General features: G+C 32.6%; 1 protein-coding gene and 2 long non-coding RNA genes across 8 annotated transcripts in view; 1 reads left to right on the forward strand and 2 right to left on the reverse strand.

Moving 5' to 3' along the window:
* Positions 1 to 22,912, forward strand: part of LOC106870360 (uncharacterized) — a 182,552-nt gene that overhangs the window by 27,245 nt on the left and 132,395 nt on the right. Inside the window, exon 1 of one of the 4 annotated variants that reach the window (XR_008265916.2) lies at positions 567 to 1,235. The exons of 2 other annotated variants lie outside the window; for them this stretch is intronic. This is a non-coding gene — a long non-coding RNA (uncharacterized LOC106870360). Of the gene's footprint in view, positions 1 to 566; positions 1,236 to 9,296; positions 9,565 to 22,912 lie in introns of those variants that run through there. One more of the 4 variants, XR_008265914.2, reaches the window with a different exon arrangement.
* On the reverse strand, positions 905 to 4,747 carry LOC128249798 (uncharacterized). Of its 2 annotated transcripts, XM_089366093.1 has the most exons (5): positions 4,632 to 4,747; positions 4,006 to 4,105; positions 3,167 to 3,263; positions 2,707 to 2,730; positions 905 to 1,170 (listed from the first exon to the last, which is right to left on the reverse strand). In XM_089366093.1, the coding sequence occupies exons 1-5, from the start codon at positions 4,666 to 4,668 to the stop codon at positions 1,111 to 1,113; spliced, it is 318 nt and encodes a 105-aa protein (XP_089222219.1). In that variant the 5' UTR covers positions 4,669 to 4,747; the 3' UTR covers positions 905 to 1,110. The 2 variants fall into 2 exon arrangements, with proteins under 2 accessions (XP_089222219.1, XP_089222220.1); XM_089366094.1 differs by lacking the exon at positions 3,167 to 3,263.
* LOC128249800 (uncharacterized) lies at positions 7,796 to 13,463 on the reverse strand. 2 transcript variants are annotated; one of them, XR_008265908.2, is made up of 4 exons: positions 13,055 to 13,463; positions 10,938 to 11,190; positions 9,107 to 9,499; positions 7,796 to 7,936 (listed from the first exon to the last, which is right to left on the reverse strand). It is a non-coding gene; the product is annotated as an uncharacterized LOC128249800 (long non-coding RNA). The 2 variants fall into 2 exon arrangements; XR_008265909.2 differs by lacking the exon at positions 10,938 to 11,190 and having other exon boundaries at positions 7,799 to 7,936; positions 13,055 to 13,456.

A 22,912-nucleotide genomic window follows, 5' to 3' on the forward strand; every position in this document is an offset into this window, starting at 1 on the left:
ACCACACAGCCACTCCTGCGCCTCCGACTTGTTGCTACACAATTTCCTAATGCGACCATAATATACTAGAAAATGTAACAAACGCTTTTATAAGTTAATACCGAATACAACTGTGTTAGCAATGTACTTGAATCACGTTTAGATCATGTACTACTATGTTAGCATTGCACTTAAATCATATGTTAAGGTCATGTCTAGAGATTTTCTACAGTTATTGCTATAAATCTACAGTAAATCTATGCAAAATATAGCCCAAAACTTCCGAAATATGGCATATACGCCCATTACTCATTTTTAATCTTCGATCTCATTGATTACATTTGAGGTCTCGGATACGAAACGTCGTAACAAAATCAGTCCTGGTTATAATTTCTCTTTATCATCACCTGCACTATACCAATAGGGAAAGAAGACATTATTGTTTTCATTTAAGATTTGCTTTAAGAGAGCTTTTAAATACTGTCCTTATAGGAACATACATCACGGTTTTACATATGAGGAAATTGTTATTAAAGCCATGCTGAAATATTTTCCAATACCTAGCGTAGAGTTTCATGAATATCTGGTATTATTTATGCTCTCAGATATCTGTATTGTTTTACTTGGAATTTGTACTTGCAAAGGAAGTAGACACAAAACTCTCCTTTGTCTTTAGTTCTTATTCCTTTATAGGTAATATTAATTCCCGTGGGTCTAGTTATTACGGGTCTATTGTGTTTGTCAGATTATAGTTTACGTTACGATAATGCTATTTTGTTTAATGTGGAATTTGTGGCAACAATTTTTCCTTTTCTTAATACTATTCATTTTACTGGTATGGCACAATTTTCCTCCGGGGGGAATATTTCAAATGTTACATTTAAAACGATTTGAAAATTACAAAAATTGACAAAGTAAAAATAAATGAAATTTTGAAAAGTTATTTTAATCTAAATTTACAGCATACTGTGTAGAACATTAGAAAATATCTTCAATGTCACGTATAGAATTGTAGACATGTGTAGTAAAGCTGATCTCTTGCAATATTGGGAATTCAATTTTATGACTCATCTCATTGAAAAACGTCTTTAAAATAATACACGTACATCGTTGTAGTGACATCATATACACTTATATATATGCGAGTAATAGAGTTATAAGAGCATTTGCGAATAGTGCCTGGCTCCTAACCTGTAAATGGCAGAAAAGTTTGGTTATTCAAAGTTTTATATCGACAAACATTTAATGTGATTTAGGTAAGCTATTTTACTTTGCTACTCTTAGCACTTCCATTAATATTCAATTAGACTACAATTTTTAGTGTGCTATGAGGATAAAATGTATTAATAAGGCCCACACAAAATTTTATATGTTATTCATGAGGATATATTACGGTGTGAAGGTGAGGGGTTAGTGGTTACGGTATCCGGCTACCGATCGTAAGGTTGTGAGTTATTTATTTTATTTCTTGCTGGTCCACCCGATTGTCAAAAATGAGTAGTACTTGTATTTCAAAGGACCATCCCCGTCACATTCTGTGTCACACTGAATCTCCCTGACTGCTATATTAAGGGTTTACGTGACTATGAAGTGTTTTGCCACTTGCACGTTAAGTTGAAGAGCAAGCTGTCCCGTTGATCGGCTCAACTGGAAACCTCGTGCATGCTACATTTTTTTTACCGTATAATTCATGTTTCAAGATTCTTTTAATTAACTTACAAGGCGGTTTGTCTGGATTGGTATTCCTTGCTGAACATATCTGACATAGTCTGTTTATCTTGTGCTTATATGTTTTTTTTTATTATCCAACGTAAGTCTAGGTTTAATAGAATGGCTGTTAGATTCAATTTATGCTCGCTGATGCTACTAATTGTTGATACAGAATAACCAGAGCATACCGTGTCTTACAACTATTTCTCTTTCTCTGGGAATTACTGAAACTGCTTCTATGGGATCCTTGTTCATTTGGAGGAACGTACATAATGCTAGTCTTCAAAATTTTCCTTTCGAATTCTTTCTCGTATTAAACAGCATCGTCATTGAACATTTATTCGGTAGAATTTTATTTAAAATGGCTATATAACACCATCACAATTGTTTCATACTTCTTATTTAAAATGAATCATATTTTAGTAAAATACATTCGAAATATTACTGTAGGGAATAATTCTAGCGTATCCGTATTATAAATCTAGCATATCATTCTTTTAAGTGTTATTCCTATGCATTCTATAATATTCTGTGTATAACATAAGTTACACTATCCATAATGTTATTGTAACTATACGGTTTCATATTGCAATTTTCTACAATTGTCCTTATATCAGAACAATCTTTTAAAATCGTAGCGTAGAATGTATATTGCATATATTACATGTCTGACTCATGCTTTTTTTAATGTGAACACTTCTACTTCATTTAGGACGTTACAATATGACTTTAATACGATGGACACTTGTTATAATACACCTTTTTCCAATATTTTCGTTTGGTCTATTTTGCATAGGGAAATTACTCTGTAATACTCCTGTCAAAAACAAAAAATCTTTTTGTGTCCCGGTGGCTTTGCATTATGTTTTAAGTTTACTATACTATTTTCCTAATAACAAAAAGACAGCTACCTACACTACCGAAATATTTCAACCGTATTATAATGAATTAAAAAAAAATATATCCTTCAGTTTGATGTAGTTGTTTTCATAGCGGCAGTAGAAAAGTTTTACTTACTCCAAAAGCGTGACCAGAGCTTTTCTGAAAAGAAATGTTGAATAATTGTCAAAATTTTGTAGTTTGAAAGCGGGTAATACATTTTCAGACATATTCACAGGTGAATTTATAGTCCTCTACTGAATAAGGCTGCCGTAATACTATGATCGATTAAAAATTTTACAAGCGTGACACAATAGATTATCAGAGAATATAAATAAATATTGCAACTATGGCTATTCGATACGTGTATGTCATCGCGTGAAGTCCTAAGCCACATTATTTAGTATCCAATTGAAAAAAAGGTAAAACGTAACTAAATAACATATTCACTCTTTCCTTGATCGATTGTTGCTTGAATGGTGGTTTTAGGAAAAATGATTGTTTATATTCTTACAATACAACAATTCTTAATAATCGTACGTTGCTCTGTAGCTCATTGTTTTAGACAGATAAAACTAAAGTAATACAAGCTACTTACATCACACCTCAAAGAGTAATCCTTTTTGTACATTATTTGACAAAAGTTGGGTACATTTCGATCTGACCACATACATTTATCGAACACATTGTAAGTACTGGAAGGCAAAAATTATACATTCAGGTATTCTTGTATTCTCGTATTGCTTATATATTTATATCAACTCCATTCTGGACTCATTCTCGCCTTTCAAGAGTTATAAGAAGAATAAACCAAAATCAATACTCAATTATTAAGAGCAAAATTATTTCTCAACTTCATATTTCTACAACTAGATAGAAAATTTAGTCTCACTGTCAGAGATCTTTAAACAACGATAGAAAAATTATACAATTTTCAATTCAAAATGGGCCAAAATAATTGTCTATTTATTTATATTTACCTGAATGTTGCCTAGTATAATTTGTATTGTCTTTTGTCTAATTAGTTGACATAAATATATATATGAGTAAACCACGAATATCCCAGTCAAGACCGTGAGAGAATTGGTAGTGGAGATATCATTTCTTGAATCGGTGGTAGTTTAAAAACAAATGGCGTCTATATTTCATTGTACAAGATGTTTTAATATATAAGTCAGATATTCTTGGTTCCATCGACTTGGTACCATTGCAATACAGCTAGCATTTTGATAACGATATTCTATATTTGTCAATATAGAATGGCACACATTAATTATAATACATATACTCATAGTAAGATTATCTATCTATCTATCTATCTATCTATCTAGCTATCTATCTATCTATCTATCCATCTATCTATCTATCTATCTATCTATCTATCCATACATACATACATATATACATACATACATACATACATACATACATACATACCTGCAGAATTTTTCTGTATCGGGTGTGGCAATAGTATTAAAGCTCTTAGCACAGAACTGTTTTGCCTTTTCTCTGCAAAGCACTCTAGATGCCTTGACACCTAAAAAATGAGAAGTTCTGCTTAAAAATCTCAAAGTTTTGTAACAACGCGGTCACTTCTGTTTGTATTTACTAATTACACTTGGAAAAATATTTTTAAAATGAAAGCTAATGAACAACTTAAATGCAAAATGTATAAATGACTCTCTAGAAATTTTTTAAGAACTTACGCGTTATAATTGCCAATATTGCTTTAATTGCTATTGTTTGATATTTGAAATATATAAATTTATAGTATTAAATTTGTAATGTCTAAAAATTGTTAGATGAAGTAATAATAGATTCTGTATTTGGTGTAGAGAAATAGGATAATTTTAAAGTGAATCTATTAAAGATAAAATGGTATTTGTGTTCCCGATGAAGGGATATCTCATATTTTGAGATATCCCAGAAACAGCTGTAAGACTTAAATTTTTATAATAATAATAGCGTATATGTGTGTGTGTGTGTTTGTGTGCGTCTGCATATGTATGCATGCGCACAAATAGTAATGTTAATTCAAAAATAATTACCACATAGTTACTTACGGAAAATAATGAGGAAAATAAGGATAAGATATTTCATTGTCTAATTTAGTGTTGAAAACTTCATATTATGGCGACTTACACGCGGCAATTTCTTTTATAATTTACTATGATGTAACATGTGTTTCAGCTGATGCAACATATGTTTCATCCATGAAATCTTATACAGAAATCTTTGATATATGTGTGTACTCGTATATAATGAAAGAAATCAATATTGAATATACAATGTGGTCGGTCTACATTCAAAGTTTTTTATGCATCAATTTTTTTGCAGCATAAATTTGATGTATTTTTTACCATGCAACGTCGCAGGACAGTATGAAGATTAACGCTGTAACTGAGAAAATTCAGCTGACAAGGAGGAATGGACGTTATCAGAATACTGATTTCAAACTTTGGGACAAGGCATGAAGTTTTGGTGGGTGGGAAAAAGTGTATCACATCCACCCCAGTACTTCACTTGTACATATTTTATCGAAACCGAAAGGAGCGAACACAAAGTCGCATTCAGCGGAATTTTATCGTCATCATCATCATTTAGCCTTTTGAACTCAGAATTTCCTCTCTCAATTTCTGTTTTGTCTTCTTTTATCTCTCTTTATTCTCTATACTTTTTCCCTTTCTTCGTTTTTCACTCTTCTTTTGACCATTATTCATTCATCCTTTCTGCATCACCCCGTCATAACAATTATATTTATGTTCTAACAATTAAAATCTAGTTTAGCAGGAAACAGTTTTTCATTGCGAAAGAAATACAAACGTGTGTCAGTGAATGCAAATCTTAATAGCCAATACAGTAAACATACCTAAAGAGCGATAAAGACTGCTATCAAGAGCATTGCTGCCAAAAACATTTTTAAGATAGAAAATGTATATATATATATATATATATATATATATATATATATATATATATATATATATATATATATATATATATATATATATGTATATATATATATATATATATATGTATATATATATCTATATATAAATATTTATATATATAAATATATATATGTATTTATGTATATACTATATGTATATACTATGTGGTTCGTAAGCAAGCTACTTACCACACAGCCACTCTTACGCCTGTATATATATATATATATATATATATATATATATATGTATGCATTTATGTATGAATGTGTGTGTGAAAGAGAATGGGGGAAGATAAAGAGTTAAGAAAATTTAATAGCTACCTTATTACTACCATTTTATCTATATAGATGAATAACAATAAAGATCTACAAGTGTAAATATTGAATATTTCATCGTGAATTTTCGTGTTTAATGCAGCTTCATGTTCTTGCAGACATGCTATATGGTAATATCTTTAAACTTTTATTGATATGGAGTGAAAAATTCGGACATTATGAATATTTAATACTTGAGATATTTAAACTTATTTTGTTAATTTGATTTCTTTTGTTTATATATATTTAAAGCAATTCCGCTAGCTGGCAGAATAGCCCGTCAGACGTCGCGTCAGATTTTACGTTCTGAGTTTAAATTCAGCCAAGATCGACTTTGCCCTTTATCCTTCGTTGTCGATAAAATAAGTACCGGTTGAGCACTGGGATCTACTTCTCCCCTTTCCCCGAACTGTCCGGCATTGTGCCAAAATTTGAAATCAATATATATTTAAAAGAATTCTTCGATTTGGCGGATAAGTTCACAGACTGGACAAATTGTTTAGCGGTGTTTCGTTAGTATTTTCGTTGTAAGTTCACATTTCGCCCATCTCGATAAACCAAGTACCATTTGAATTCTAGGGTCCAGGGAAACGACTGAAGTTGCTGTCCTTGTGCCAAAATTTGAAACAGATACATATTTAAAGCAACTATCTATTTTTCCATTTTGTCTTTAAGACCTTAAAGATCGGGTGATACTTGCACACTTTCCATCAGATTATGGGTATACAATACGATTTAACATATGATAGGAATATGTGTTTACACGTACATAATGGAAATGGTTAATATCACACTCACTCACACACATAAACACACACGCACACACACACACACACACACACACACACACACACACACACATATATATATATATATATATACATATATATATATATATATATATGTGTATATATATATATATATATATATATATATATATATATATGTATATATATATATGTATATATATATATATATATATATATATATATATATATATATATATATACATATATGTATATATATATATGTATATATATGTATATATATATATATATATATATATATATATATATATATATATGTATATATATATATATATATATATATATATATATATACATATATATATTATATATACATATATATATATATATACATATATATATATATATACACATACATATATATATATATATATATATATATATATATATATATATATATATATATATGCGTCTATGTGTGTGTGTGTGTGTGTACATTCTTTTATTTGTTTCAGTCATTTGATTCCGGTCATGCTAGAGCAGCGCATTTAGTCGAACCAATCGATCCTAGGACTTATTATTTGTAAGCCCAGTGCTTATTCTACGGGTTTCTTTTGTCAAAACGTTAAGTTACGGGGACTTAAACACACCAACATCGGTTCTCAAGCTATGGTGGTGGAACAAACACAGACACAAATACATACATGCATACATACATACATACATACATACATACATATATATATACATACATACATACATATATATATATATATATATATATATATATATATATATATATATATATATATATATATATATATATATATATATATATATATATATATATATATATATATATATATATATATATATATATATATAAAGAATAAAAGTTTAGAATGGTACAACAATGCACTATAAAACAAGAAATGGACTGTATACCTGTTGTAATTTGGTTATCTATAGTCCGATGATATTTCGGAATTACAATTCCTTCTTCAGATCTTCTTGGCTGGAGTCTCTGCTATATACAGTTTTTTCCAACGGTTTTCTTTTTACGGAAGCGTCTCAATAGTGGTCCCACGAAGCTTCATCCGGAATTCCTCATGAGAAGTGCGTGATATATATATATATATATATATATATATATATATATATATATATATATATATATATATATATATATATATATATATATATATATATATATATATATATATGTATGTATGTATGTATGTATGTATGTATGTATATATACTTTGGTGGTGTTGTGTTACGTAATAACGCTCCCTATGTTGAAACCGATGACGTTATTTCTCTCTTGACTGTCATCCTACAACGTAAGAAAAGGTATAAACACTGAAGGAAATCTGGAAGATCAACAATCTGTGATGTTCTAATGCATGTATATATATATATATATATATAAGCGTATGTGTATGCGCGGTATATGTCGATGTCTGTATATGTGTGTGTGTGTGTAATCATCAGCACAGAGCTACTTTCATCTTGATGAGCAACTAATGACCTGAAAAGACTCATGTATCCCCGCGTCCGATCGTTGCTTCTCTGAAACATGGTATTTAATCCATAGCTGGCAACCTGTCAGATACCACCATTCCAGATTTCCGATAACCTGGGGAAAATAGGGACTCATGTGTCATTCCACAATCAACAAAATACTCAAATTCCAGAACATGGGTATTATTACAGGATGATGTTTAATCATATCAGAACACTTCTATACCGTATCTGCATATATATATATATATATATATATATATATATATATATATATATATACATATACATACATATAAGCAATAATAAATCTCTGAACGAGGTAACGAGGTATAAACAGTAGCTGCACGACAACGTGAAGTATATTTGCCATAGATGTGGGTAACCACTAAGGATGGATGGTACAGTAGCATCCACCCTTAGTGGTTAGCGATATTTAAGTGGAAAATATCCTTCACGTATATATATATATATATATATATATATATATATATATATATATATATATATATATATATATATATATATATGTATGTATGTATGTATATATGTGTGTGTGTGTATGTGTATAATTCTCATTTCCGTTCTTTAATCTCTTTAAGGCATTACACATCACATATCATTGTACTTTGGTCGTTTTTCTAAACAATAAATACTCCACTTAGAACGAAATAACAGATAGAATGTGCAACACCATGGGGGATGGTGAGCATTTAATTTTGTGGTAAATGTGCGCACACAATCAATTTATATGATTTCTACTCACAGAAATTAAATTACTTGAACGATACACCTACAGAGATAAATATTTAATACTCTCTGTTTAGTGTTTCTACTAATTCTGTTTTTAGCTGTTATTTATTCATGGCTCATAGTATCATATATGGCTCTAGTTATTGTACTATGTTTGTTAGATTATAGTTTACGTTACGATAATGTTATTTTGTTTAATGTAGAATTTACGGCTCACAATGAAACGTACAATAATTTCTCCTTTTCTTAATATTATTCATTCTGCTTGTATGACACCATTTTCATCTGGGTGAATATTTCGAATGTTACATTTAGAACGATTTAAAAATCAGAAAAATTGATATAGTAAAAGTCGATGAAATCTCACGAAGTTATTTTAACCCAAAGTTACAGCATACTGTGTAGAACATTAGAAGATATCCTCAATGTCACGTGTAGAATTGTAGACATGTGTAGTAAAGCTGACCCTTTGCAATATTGGCAATTCAGTTTCATGACCCATCTCATTGAATAACGTCGTCAAAATAATACACATATGTACTTGTTGTGGCATAATATAAACTTATATATGTGCGAGCATTAAAGTTGTAACAGCAGTTGCGAATAGTGCCTGGCTCCTAACCTGTAAATGGCAGAAAAGTTTGGTTATTCAAAGTTTTATATCGACAAACATTTAATATGAATTAGGTAAGCTATTTTACTTGGCTACTGCTGGGACTTCTATTAATATTCAATTGGAATATAGTTTTAGGGTGCTGTGAGCATAAAATAAATTGGTAATGCCCGCATATAATTCTATATATTATTTATGAGGATATATCAAAGTAGATTCCTTGATCAAACCGCAGTGTATGTTACATATTTTATCGCATAAGTTGTGCTCAGAGATACTTTCACTTGACTTAGAAAGCGGTTTTGTTTGGATTCCTGTTCTTTCTGGAACGTATCTGACATAGTCTGTTTATCTTGTGTTTTTATGTCTTTCACTATCTGACGTAGGTCCAGGTTTAGGAGAATGGTTGTTAGATTCAGTTTACATTCGCTGATGCTACTAATGTTGATATAGAATAACCGAACCATACCGTGTCTTACAACAGTTTCTCTTTCTATGAGGAATTACCGAGCCTGCTGTCATGGATTCTTTGTTCATTCGGAAGAAAGTACTTATTCTTCAAAATTTTCCTTTCGTGTGCTTTCTCGTTATAATTAGCAATGTCATGGAACATTTTTCGATAGAATTTTATTCGCAATGTCTAGGTAATGCTATCACAATTATATCATATTATTAAAATGAATCATATTATTAAAATACATTGAAATTATTACTGCAGGGAATAATGCTAGCGTATCCATAATATAAGATTGCACCTCATTCTTACAACCGTACTTCCTATGCATATTGCAATATTCTGTGCATAACGGAAGTTAAACTATCCATGATATTATTGTAACTACACGGTTTCCTAATTCAAATTTGTAAAATGCCCTTTCATGGAAACAAACATTTAAAGTTCTGGTGTAGAATTTACATTGAAACAAATATGGAATATATATTACATATATGACGCATGTATTTTACTGTGAATACTTCTATTTCAGTTAAGATGTTATAATATGCGACACACACGTTGTAATACACCTGTTTCAATATTTTCATTTGGTCTATTGCTATTAAATAATACGGAAATTACACTGTAATGCTGCTGAAAAACAATATATTTTATGTTGCGAAGACTTTGCATTATTATGTTTTATTGTTATGCTACTGATATTGTAGCCATATTACAAAAGTTTACCATACTGTTTCCCTGATAACAAAAATCCAGCTGCCTTTACATACAGAAATGTTTCAACTGTAGTATAGTGAATAAAAAAAAATATCTTTCAAATCGTTGTAGTTGTAGTCAAAACAACATTCTTTCTTTCTTTCGTTGCTGGATTACGGTGGAAAATTAATGATTGTTTATATTCTTATAATGAAACAATTCCTTTGAAATCGTTAATCCCTCAGCAGCCTATTCTTTCAGGCAAATAAAGCTGAAGTAATGCAAGCTACTTACCACGCGCTTCTGATAATGTTTCACTTCGTACCGTTGTAAAAAAAAATATGGATACTTTCTCGAAACATTACTGGAAGGTAAAAATATGAATGAAAATTATACATTCGTGTATTCTTCTCTTTATATTTTTAGATCAACTCTACTCGGGAATCAGAATCGCTTTTCAAGTGAATCAGAGTTATAGGTAGCATAAACCAGAGTCAATACTCATGTAATTAAGATCAAAATCCCTTTTAATCACGTAGTTCCACAACTAGAAAGAAAGAAAATTTAACATCACTGTCAGATATAATATTATCCAGATATTAGACCTTCGGAGATCTTTAAACAACGATAGAAAAATTAAACCATTTTATAGTCATAATGGGCAAAAATAAATGTATATTTATTTATATTTACTTGAATGTTGCCTTACATAATTTGTATTGCTTTTTCTCTATAGAGAAATATATATATGAGTAACACACCGATATCCCGGTTAAGACCGTGAGAGAACTGCTAGCGGAAATATTTCCTTAATCAGTGCTAGTTTGAAACACACGGCGTCTATATTTAATTGTAGGAGATATAATATATTAGTCAAATTTGTTCTCTATATTCAACCACAGGGAGAATGAGCAAGAAAATATACAAAATTTTGGATAATTCTATATCTTGAGATTTCATGCTCTGCAAAAAATAGGCCATTGATATAATCATTTTTTCTTATTATATCCTTATCTTATAAGTATAAAGAATTTTAAAGTTCTCTAGTCAGGATGTTATAATGCGGAACGGCATTTAGCCCGTATGATTCCTGACATTAACCTCATGGTCGAGATGGGCTTGAAGATGGAATGTATACGCGGGAAATGCATGTATGTATTGGTATCTACGAAGGATGTATCGGTGGGGACTTGCATTTCTCGTTTATATATTATTGGTATATTTCTAGCCATGAGTGCAGAGCAATTCTTTTTATCTGTGCACACCTTTGAATGCAGTATATGCCAGGAGCTTTGCAAATCCATCGGAGGCCTCAAAAGAAATATTTCGATCCACAAAGAGCAGAACTTATCTGTAGCTCTTGGTGGTCCAAATCGGAGGCGCAATCTATGTGGGTGTCTTTTCAGAACATTCTCTGGTTTAAAAAGTCACATAAGATGCCATGGTGGTGCTAAGGTGTAGGTACATAAGATGGTCAAACTCTGCATAAGGAGTAGACAACCACCATGTATGTATATATATGTCTATATATGTATATATGTAAATGTATATATGTATATATATGTACATCAGTATACACACATAGACACACACACACACACACACACACACACACATATATATATATATACATATATATATATATATATATATATATATGGGAGAATATACAAAAAATAACAACAAAATATATATATATATATATATATATATATATATATATAAACAAATAGTAAATGAGTATGTGCATATATACGTACAGGTATGTGCATACCGACATCCACCTGTATGTATAGGTGCATATCTGGGTACAGGACATTGCAAACAAACGTAGACGAGAACACACGAGCCACATAGAGAACATTCTCCTTCATCAGCCACCCCTTTATGTGCATACAAACACACATACATACATGCATACACACACACACACACATATATACGTATACATATTACCTCTGTTAATTACCTATATTGATTACCTATAACACATATTTAATATATTATTTTCTCTAAATTATTGAGCTCTATTATAAACCATTTAATCTTTCAAGTTTGTATCGATGATTCTGGTGTGTTACAGCACTGCAAAAGATAGAATGATGGACGCCATTGCTGAGTGAGGGATATAAATGGGATTTTAACTGTTCATTTGATCATTTATCATTTATTCTCAGACGAAAACTCTAAAAATATAGTTTGAATGTAAACACGAAGGCTAGACAGTCCAGGATTATCTATTTGTTTACCATTGTCTGTCTGTCTTACTATCTCCAGTCTGGTCTGCGTGTATGTCGTGTAAGTTCATACGCGCGCATACACGTACACTCACGCAAATTCAAGCATACACACATATATAAAGGTGATCGGTCAGAATATATACGACTATTAATTAATGTAACGCCACGAACCTTTTCCTTCAGTGGATTCTAGTTTGTGCGACAACGTCTCCTTATTAGTCTTTCTTTTATTCTTAATTACCATACCTCTCTATTTCTTTTTCACTTAAGCATCTCTCGGTCTTCTTCCTTTTCTTGTATCCCGTACTCTTTCCTCTTCACTTCCTATGTTTCCCTCAATCTATCCTACTATCTTTATCTACATTTCCATCTCCCTATCAAGCCTCTCTTTGCTTAATTTTCTATATATTCTCCTCTATCTCTCGTGTGAACTATTAACTATCTTTGTCCGTTTTTGTGTTCACACTCACGTTTTTCTTCGTATCTGTTTTCCCCTTACTTTCTATCTTTGTTTTTTTCGTTTCATCCACTCTTAGTCTTTCTTCTTTCTATATGACACTTTTCTCTCTCTCACCCTCTGCCATTCTCTCTATCGATTATTACTCTTTCTTTCTTCCTCTCACATCCTGAAGATGAAAAGATTATGTATGTATGTATGTATGTATGTATGTATGTATGTATGTATGTATGTATATATATATATATATATATATATATATATATATATATATATATATATATACACACACGCGTAGTCGTTGCCGTGTGGTAAGAAGTCTGCTTCCTAACCATATGGTTCCGGGTTCAGCCTCATTGCGTGGCACCTTGGGCAAATGTCTTCTACTATAGCTTCGGGCCGATAAAACCCGTGGTATATATATTCATTCCTTTACTTGTTTCAGTCATTTGACTGCGGTCAAGCTGGAGCACCACCTTTTGTCGAAGAAATCGACCCCAGTACTTATTCTTTGTATGCCTACAAACCAAGTACTTATTCCATCGGACTGATATGCTGAACCGCTAATTTACGGGGACGTAAACGCATCAACACCGGTTGTCAAGCGATGATGGGGGACAAACACAGAAACACACAAATATATACATACATGTATATATATATATATATATATATATATATACGACGGGCTTCTTTCAGTTTCCGTCTACCAATTCCACTCAAGTCTATTGTCGGTCCGAGGCTACAGTATAAAACATTCATCCAAGGTGCTACGCATTGGGACTGAACTCGGAACTATGTGGCTGGGAAGCAAGCATCTCACCACAGCTACACCTGTGCCCATATATATATATATATATATATATATATATATATATATATATATATATATATATATATATATATATATATATATATATATATATAAATATATATATATATATATATATATATATAAATATATCTATCTATCTATCTATCTATCTATCTATATTTCCTGTTTGACACATAAACATCCAACCTTCTCAGAAAAAAAAACACTACACTGAAAGAAATGCATCCTAATCCTTCAAACAAGTTTTTCCATGGAATACTATTGAACTTTAAAAGTTTAAAGACACTATGATCTATTGGTTTATTTATTTGTTTATTTTTTTTATATATTTATTATTTTTTTGAAAAAAATATTATTTTCTTTTCCCTTTCTTATCTTGAAAAATACAATGAAAGCCGGTCTGAAATCGTTTTTAATCTTTCGTACACCCATTTATATTAAAATATGCTTTCAGTTTAGCATTCTGCCTTATTAGTATTATTTTTTCCTTTCCACCCTCTCTCTCTCTCTCTCTCTCTCTCTCTCTCTCTCTCTCTCTCTCTCTCTCTCTCTCTCTCTCTCTCTCTCTCTCTCTCTATATATATATATATATATATATATATATATATATATATATATATACCGGAGTAAGCACATGAAATGTGCAACAAGGTGGAAAAAAGAGTACTCAAATACCAGAGGTAAAGTAATATGCTTTATTTAAAAGCAGCAGAAATATAACAAAAAAAGCTGTTACTCTGAGTTTCACGTTCCCGTTCATCGGACAGGGAACGTGAAACTCAGAGTAACAGTTTTTTTGTTATATTTCTGCTGCTTTTAAATAAAGTATATATATATATATATATATATATATATATATATATATATATACTCCATATGCCTACATCTTCACATCTCACACACATAACACATACTGTTACTTCATATAGTTACAGTCACAACATGCACAGACACAAAGATACACACATATATATCCTCCATCTAAATACGCTTATACGCCACCCACCTCCATATAAACGAACAAGGAATAATACAGCAAACCGCCACTCGTGGATATGTGTTACACTATGCTTTCGCTCATTGCTTCAGATGCCCGAACAGTCAAAGCAGACATAGTTAGTCTCTTGGGGTCTTCACCAGGGTACCTGCAGCACATTGAATGTGTGACAACTCGGATGAGAGAGAGAGAGAGAGAGGGAGAGGGAGAGGGAGAGAGAGAGAGAGGGAGAGAGAGGGAGAGAGAAAGAGGAAGAGAGACAGAGACAATGAGGAAAAGAGAGAGAGAGGAGGAGAGCGAATGAGGGAGAAAAATAAAGAGAGGAAGAGAGAGAGAGAGAGAGAAGCAGAGAGATATTAGAGAGAGAGAGAGAGAGAGAGAGAGAGAGAGAGAGAGAGAGAGAGAGAGAGAGAGAAAGTGGAAGGCAGAAATAAAGAGACACAGAAAGTGAAAGAGAGAGAGACAGAGAGAGACGAAGAGAAATATCTATATCTATATCTATATCTATATATATATATTTTATTTATTTAAAATGGTGGTAAATAAAATTTCTAAAATTTTTTTTGCTACCCTATAATTTATTAATAATGATACAATTCTCTCTCTCTCTCTCTATATATATATACATATATATACATATATATATATATATATAAATATATATACAGAGAGAGAGAGAGAGAGAGAGAGAGAGAGAGAGTGTTGCGGCAACTAATTTCTGGTTGGTAAAAATTTACGGCTGAATAGATAGGAGCAACGTGAAACAAATTGCGTTACTTAAAGAAATAAGATGCTACTTGATTCAGGAATTGAACCCACGTCCTTATAATCATGTCAAACGCCTAAAGCCATCGGCCACTCGGCTTCACTAGGCAAGTTTTAAATCACATTTAAAAATCACAGCCGCTGTCTTCACTCAAACAAAGAAGCCATGTTACTTTGTTATTGATCGCTGTGTACACTACAGAGAATTGAGATGAATCTCAGAGCAAAACATAGCCTCGCCACACACACACACACACACACACACACACACACACACACACACACGCACACACACACACCCACACACACACACACACACACACACACACACACACACACACACACACACACACACATACACTTCTATACACATATTTATGTACATCTGTGTGTGTATGCGTATATATGTGCGTGTATGGAAATATACATTCTACACACTAGCGTGTTTAGGACACATACGCGCATATACAAGCATACATACATTCATACATTCATACATGCATATTCCTATATATACACGCACTCAGAAATACACACACACACACACACACACACACACACACACACACACACACACACATATATATATATATAGACGTTCTACACAAATACTAAATTAAGACAATATGTATGTGCATAACCATACGAACATATATCCCAAAGATTCACACATGCATACGTTTAAACATACACGTATACGTAAATACATAAATGCATACATACGTACATTCATATATAGATATGAACACACATGACAAACACACACACAGGTATATATGTACATATATACATAGATATTTGCAAGGATGCTGAAAAAATCCCGAAAAACTAAACCATAGATATATATTTGATTTAATTATAATGGTTTCGCTTCCTCACCCCCTTACGTTTCATTTCACTGTTCTCTTTCTCCCCCCCCCCCCTTTCTGTTCACTCAGACATATAAAATTATGTGTGTTTGTATGTGTGAATGGGCGTGTACGTGTACGTTTAAGGGTAATGTGTATTTGTAAATCGAATAAAGCCGCAAAAACTATGTAAAGAACTCCATGCTAATTATGACAGGATAAATAATATTGTTTAAAAAGAGTTGTAAGACAAATACATATATGCATGCATACATACTTATATATATATACATACATACATACATACATACATACATACATACATACATACATAGCTGTAGATTGATGGATATATAGATATATAGGTAGGTAGATAGATAGATAGATACATACATACATATACATATCCATTTAATGTATGTCCAGCATTATTAATGCATACATACAAACATTAACGCAATGACAAAACCGCATGCTCTTCTACACGCTCACATACATAAAGACTAAGATACATACACTCATAATACACACACATACATACATACATAGACTGAAATATATATAGTGATACACACGCATATTTTTTAACACCTACGTGCAAAGACACTTATATACGCGCACAGACACAAACACACGTATACACAAACATACCTAGAGTCATGCATACACTCCTACACATGTATATATGCTAACATATACACATATTCAATCACACATAGTATATTCATACAGATACATTTGTAAAAATGTATGCTCTCACTCTCCTTTTCGCTCTCTCTCTCTCTCTCTCTCACTCACACACATACATTGTTGATGTTATTCCAAAAAAGAATATACATATAAATACACATAAATGCTTATATATATATGTATATATAAGCATTATATATACATACACGAGGCTATAGTAGAAGACACTTGCCCAAGGTGACACGCAGTCGGACTGAACCCGGAACCATGTGGTTGGTAAGCAAGCTACTTACAAGCTACTTACCACACAGCCACTCCTGCGCCTTCGTTCAAAATTTTCCAGCATTGACCACGTAGATTTTTTTTTCCTGGTTATCGTTTTATCACGGCTATCTGTAGTTTCAACTTAAGTTTAGATATTTGCAGTCACACGATTTCTTTCATTGTTTTTCCATTTTCCTTATCGTTATCTGTCATTTCAGCCTCCTCTGTTTTGTATTTGTTGGCTACCTTGAAAAAAATGAAATGGTGTTTCTTTTTTTTGTTGTTCTATTTTGGTTTGTAGCTATTTAGAAGAACTGGGTAGAAGCGCAATGGCACAGTGGTTAGGGCAGCGGACTCGCGGTCATAGGATCGCGGTTTTGATTCCCAGACCGGGCGTTGTGAGTGTTTATTGAGCAAAAACACCTAAAGCTCCACGAGGCTCCGGTAGGGGATGGTGGCGAACCCTGCTGTACTCTTTCACCACAACTTTCTCTGTTTCTGTTGTGGCTGTAATTCAAAGGGCCAGCCTTGTCACGCTGAATATCCCCGAGAACTACGTTAAGGGTACACGTGTCTGTGGGTGCTCAACCACTTGCACGTTAATTTCACGAGCAGGCTGTTCCGTTGATCGGATCAACTGGAACCCTCGACGTCGTAAGCGACGGAGTGCCAACAACAACAATAAGAACTAGATATTTTTTGTCTTACAATGGTTATTTCGTAACAGTTTTCTGACTCTACATGACCCCTACTGCCTTGTATTCATGAGATGTGTAATCTTTCAATATCAGATTTTGGGTGGTTATACTAAATACATTTATTATATGCCTGATTTTTCTGTTTAGTCAAGCTCGCTCGTTTAGTGCCCAGTTTAGAATATGGTAACTGGTATTTATTACTAAAATAGCTAGAGTAACGATGCTTATTACAATATCTTTTTTACATTTCGTTTTCCATAATTATTAATCCGGTTATATATATTATATTAGTCATTCTTAATATTTTTTGTGTGTATTTTATATTTTATATTGTCATGTTTTATGATTCCTTAGAAAGCTATACAAAGTATTCATATAGCCGTGTTTGCTCTAATTCACTTATCTCGTTTCTTTCTTTAAATTTTGCATGGTGAATTTCTTAATTAATTTTTTTTCTTCTCCTCAAGAGCGTTTTGGCTAATTCTTCTAATCCGCATATCATTTTTATTTCTTTGGTAAATCCGCGTACTGTCTGCAACAACGTTCCCAGTTGTTTATCATTTCCAGTATAGAACTTGAAATCATCCATATACAAAATATAGCTAATAGTCTTACCAGAACATTTGTATTCTTTTCCAGGTCTATTTGGCAGTTCTGAATATTATTATTATTATTATTATTATTATTATTATTATTATTATTATTATTATTATTATTATTATTATTATTATTATTATTATTATTATTATTATTATTATTATTATTATTATTATTATTATTATTATTATTATTATTATTATTATTATTATTATTATTATTATTTTATGTTTGACTTTTGTTTTGCATTTGTACAAGTTGGATCCAAGTCTCACCCAGAGACCTCAAGAGACAACAAGTTAGAAGTTCATGTAGGTGTTATGCCTAGGGTACCATATATTTGGATTTGTACAGTTTTGTTCTAGTGAATGTTTAAGAAACCATAAGAAAATTATGTGTTTGCTTTAAAATTTGAGATCACATAGACAGTATTTTACGTAGGATATGGGCAGTTCCCATGAGCACTATCTTTTGAACTTCAGCCATTTTGGGGTTTCCTGGTATCTGAGCTAGGTAGTAATCAGCCCGTTTCGCTGTCATTCCCAGGGCACCTATGACAATAGGTATTGTTTTCGTCTTCAGATTCCACATTTTGCTAATTTCTATTTCAAGATCTTTATATTTGCTCAGTTTTTGGTAGGTTTTGACAGATACGTTTATATCGATTGGGACAGTCATATCAATGAGGAGGCATGATTTTTGTCTGAAGTCTTTCAGTATGATGTCTGGCCTATTTGCGTCTACCTTTCTGTCAGTTTGAATGGTGAAGTTCCAGAGGAGTGCGATGTGATCATTTTCAAGTACTGGGGTGGTTTGTGTTCCCACCAGTTTTTATCATGGGGCAAGTCCAGGTTTTTGCATATTACCCAGTGAATATATTGTGCAGCTCTATCATGCCTGTTGAGATACTCTGTAGGCGCAAGCAGACTGCTCATGGAGACAACATGATCGATGGTCTCATTTTGTTGTTGGCATATACGACATAATGGGGAGCTGCCGTTCTTTAATATGTTGGCCTGGTAGTTCTTTGTAGGCAGGCATTGATCTTGGGCTGCTATGATAAACCCCTCTGTTTCTGATTTCAAGCCAGAGGCCATTAGCCATTGATGGGTGAGGGTTTTGTCAATATCTGCATTATTCACTCGCTTTGGGCATTATTATTATTATTATTATTATTATTATTATTATTATTATTATTATTATTATTATTATCATTATTATCAGCATTGTTATTATTATTATTATTATTATTATTATTATTATTATTATTATTATTATTAGTAGTAGTAGTAGTAGTAGTAGTAGTAGTAGTAGTAGCAGTATTACTATTGCTGTTGCTGGTGTTGATGATGTTGCTTTTGTTTTTGGTGTTGTTGTTTTCCAATGCGTGCAGACGTCTTTTTATTTCTCCTTACTACTTGGAATATCACTTTCCGAAGCTGCTTTTTTGAGAAATTTAAAGTTATTTTGCTTTGTGTCATGATAAATATTTTATAAGACAAACACATTTTATTTTAATGACATTACAAAAAAAAAAAAAAAGAAAATAAAACGAAAAAAAATTACTGACATTTTCAACTTGATTTAACTTTATTTTGAAAAGACGTCGAGTCAGCGAGTGAACGCTTCCCAAAGCCCAGAGCAAAACTAATAAAATAGAGACGAAAAAAAAAAAACAGTCGAACAAAACAAGCCAAAGAGTGTTTCCACTGCGGAATAAAATAACACGAACCAGCCTGTTTGATACCCCCAGTACACAGAAGTTTTAGAAATAGAAAAATTTGCTTTATCTGAAGAAAAAGAGTTTTATTATACCACGAATTCTGAAACAGTTCAGTGACAATAAAATAAACAACAACAATGCTACTTACACGTGAATAAAAAGAACAAGAAGGCCCCACATGGGGCTAATTATGCTTCAACTGACCGCTGCCTGTGTTAAATCCATGAACATGGACGCCCGTGAGCCGAAAAATACAATCTAAATAAAGACAGCTAAAACTGCTTTCCGTTTCCGTTACAACCCTCAATAACTATATTTGTATGCGCAAGGCAGTTCTACGATGGAGAGGTAGAGATGGTAAAGATGTATTGCTTTAACTCGACCTTAAACAATGATTTCTCTCCCGCGTGGGAGTGAGAACCACAATTATTTTCTTTTCTTTTTGAATCCCGTCTTGCTTTCATTTCTCTATATTTGTATACATGGGTACACACACTCTCATACTAACGCATACATACATATTTGCAGACTTATCACTTCTTTCACTTCCCAGGTTCTCATGGAAATTTCTCTTCTATTTGAAAAAGTATTCTGTCCGAAGCATAATTAATTATTATTATTATTATTGTTGTTCATCTTCTTATTATTATTTAATTTTAATCTGCGTGTTTCTTAAAATCACTTGCTGAGACACACAGCGTCCTAGGGCGAGTGAAGGATAAGAGACGCTACATTATGACTGAAAACTCGGGGAGGAGATGTAACAGGGACAGTAGCGAAATATCTTCGTGTAATACAACATAGATATTTAAATGGGTAGGGTTTTTTTCTCTAAGGATGTGGGCAGTACTTGTCAGCAATGTCTTTTGAATTTCTCAGAGACATGGTTCTCTTGAGATCTTATCTAAATGTTTCTGACTTCCTTATTTTTACTATACCTAGGACACTTAAAATAACTGGAACGGTTCTCGTTTTAAGATGCCACATCTTTTGTATTTCAATTTCCAGGTCCTTATATTTACATAATTTGTCAAATTCCTTTACAGATATGTTTTTATCAGTGGGAACACTTACATCTATTAGTCTGCAAGTATTTTCTTCTGTATTTCGTCTGTCTTTACGTTGTGAGTTCAAATACCGCGCTGTGCCCAATAAGACATCAATCTTGCATGGGATTTCCATTTGCCATAAGAAGTTTTGAAGTTTCAATGAGATTGAGCCTAACGCTCCGATTACCATTGGTATCACTTTTACATTACCCTCTCGCATTCCATACAGTCTTGCCATTTCCACTTTCAGTTCGGAGTACTTGGTGATTTTTTCAACCTCTTTACTCACAACATTCATGCCATTTGGTATGGTTGCATCTGACAGTATTTGTCTCTCTTATTCAATATGACAATATCCGGTCGACGGTGTTCGATTACACGATCTATCTGAAAATCATAGTCCCAGAGTATCGTTACTTTTCCATCCTCTTGCATAACCTTACTTGGTACATACTCATACCAGTTCTCTGTTACTTCATATTGGTATTTCCGGCATAAGAGCCAATGAAGATACGCACACACTTTATCATGGCGGCGCTTGTATTCTTTTTGTGCAAGGCTCTCACAGCCACTAACCAAGTGGGTCACATTTTCCACATTCTTTCCACAGAGTCTGCCTTTCTGGGTGTCAAAAGTTTTAAGATGTTATACTTCACTGAATTGATAGCGATAGCCTGGTCTTGTGCAGCAACGATCAGGTTTTCGGTAGTATGCTTCAAATCACCACCCTCAAGCCATTTGAGGATGGGCGCACTATATCTGACCACCGCAACTGCCCAGATATTCATTGCAGCAATCAAAGTTTTGGTGTTTAGTTTGGATTTCAACATCAACGTCACCCTTTTTCGATACGCCTCGCTGACCTTCTCTTGCATTTCTCTGTGTAGACTGTCATCCAGCTCCAAAATCCCTAAATATCTATACTCACTACCGTCGGGTTCACCCATGGTATCTCCTGATGGTAACCGCAATCCTCTGCAGGCTACTATCTTCCCTCTTTTCAAATTAAGTACTAAGCATCTCGTAATCCTAAATTCCATACCGATGTCTCTCCCAGACCTCTGGACTGTTTTTGGTTAAGGAATCTATCTGTTTTTTCAGATTTC

This window comes from Octopus bimaculoides, chromosome 18, assembly GCF_046866305.1.
Source record: "Octopus bimaculoides isolate indiv1 chromosome 18, ASM4686630v1, whole genome shotgun sequence".
In the NCBI taxonomy this organism is placed as follows: domain Eukaryota; kingdom Metazoa; phylum Mollusca; class Cephalopoda; order Octopoda; family Octopodidae; genus Octopus; species Octopus bimaculoides.

Excerpts from the sequence above, each read along its gene's own strand:
- LOC128249798 (XM_089366093.1), bottom strand. The coding sequence starts at position 4,668 with ATGAAATATCTTATCCTTATTTTCCTCATTATTTTCC. Across the intron at positions 4,106-4,631 it reads TATTTTCCTCATTATTTTCC|GTGTCAAGGCATCTAGAGTG; the intron begins GTAAGTAACTAT and ends CTCATTTTTTAG. Across the intron at positions 1,171-2,706 it reads GCTCTGGTCACGCTTTTGGA|GTTAGGAGCCAGGCACTATT; the intron begins GTAAGTAAAACT and ends TGCCATTTACAG.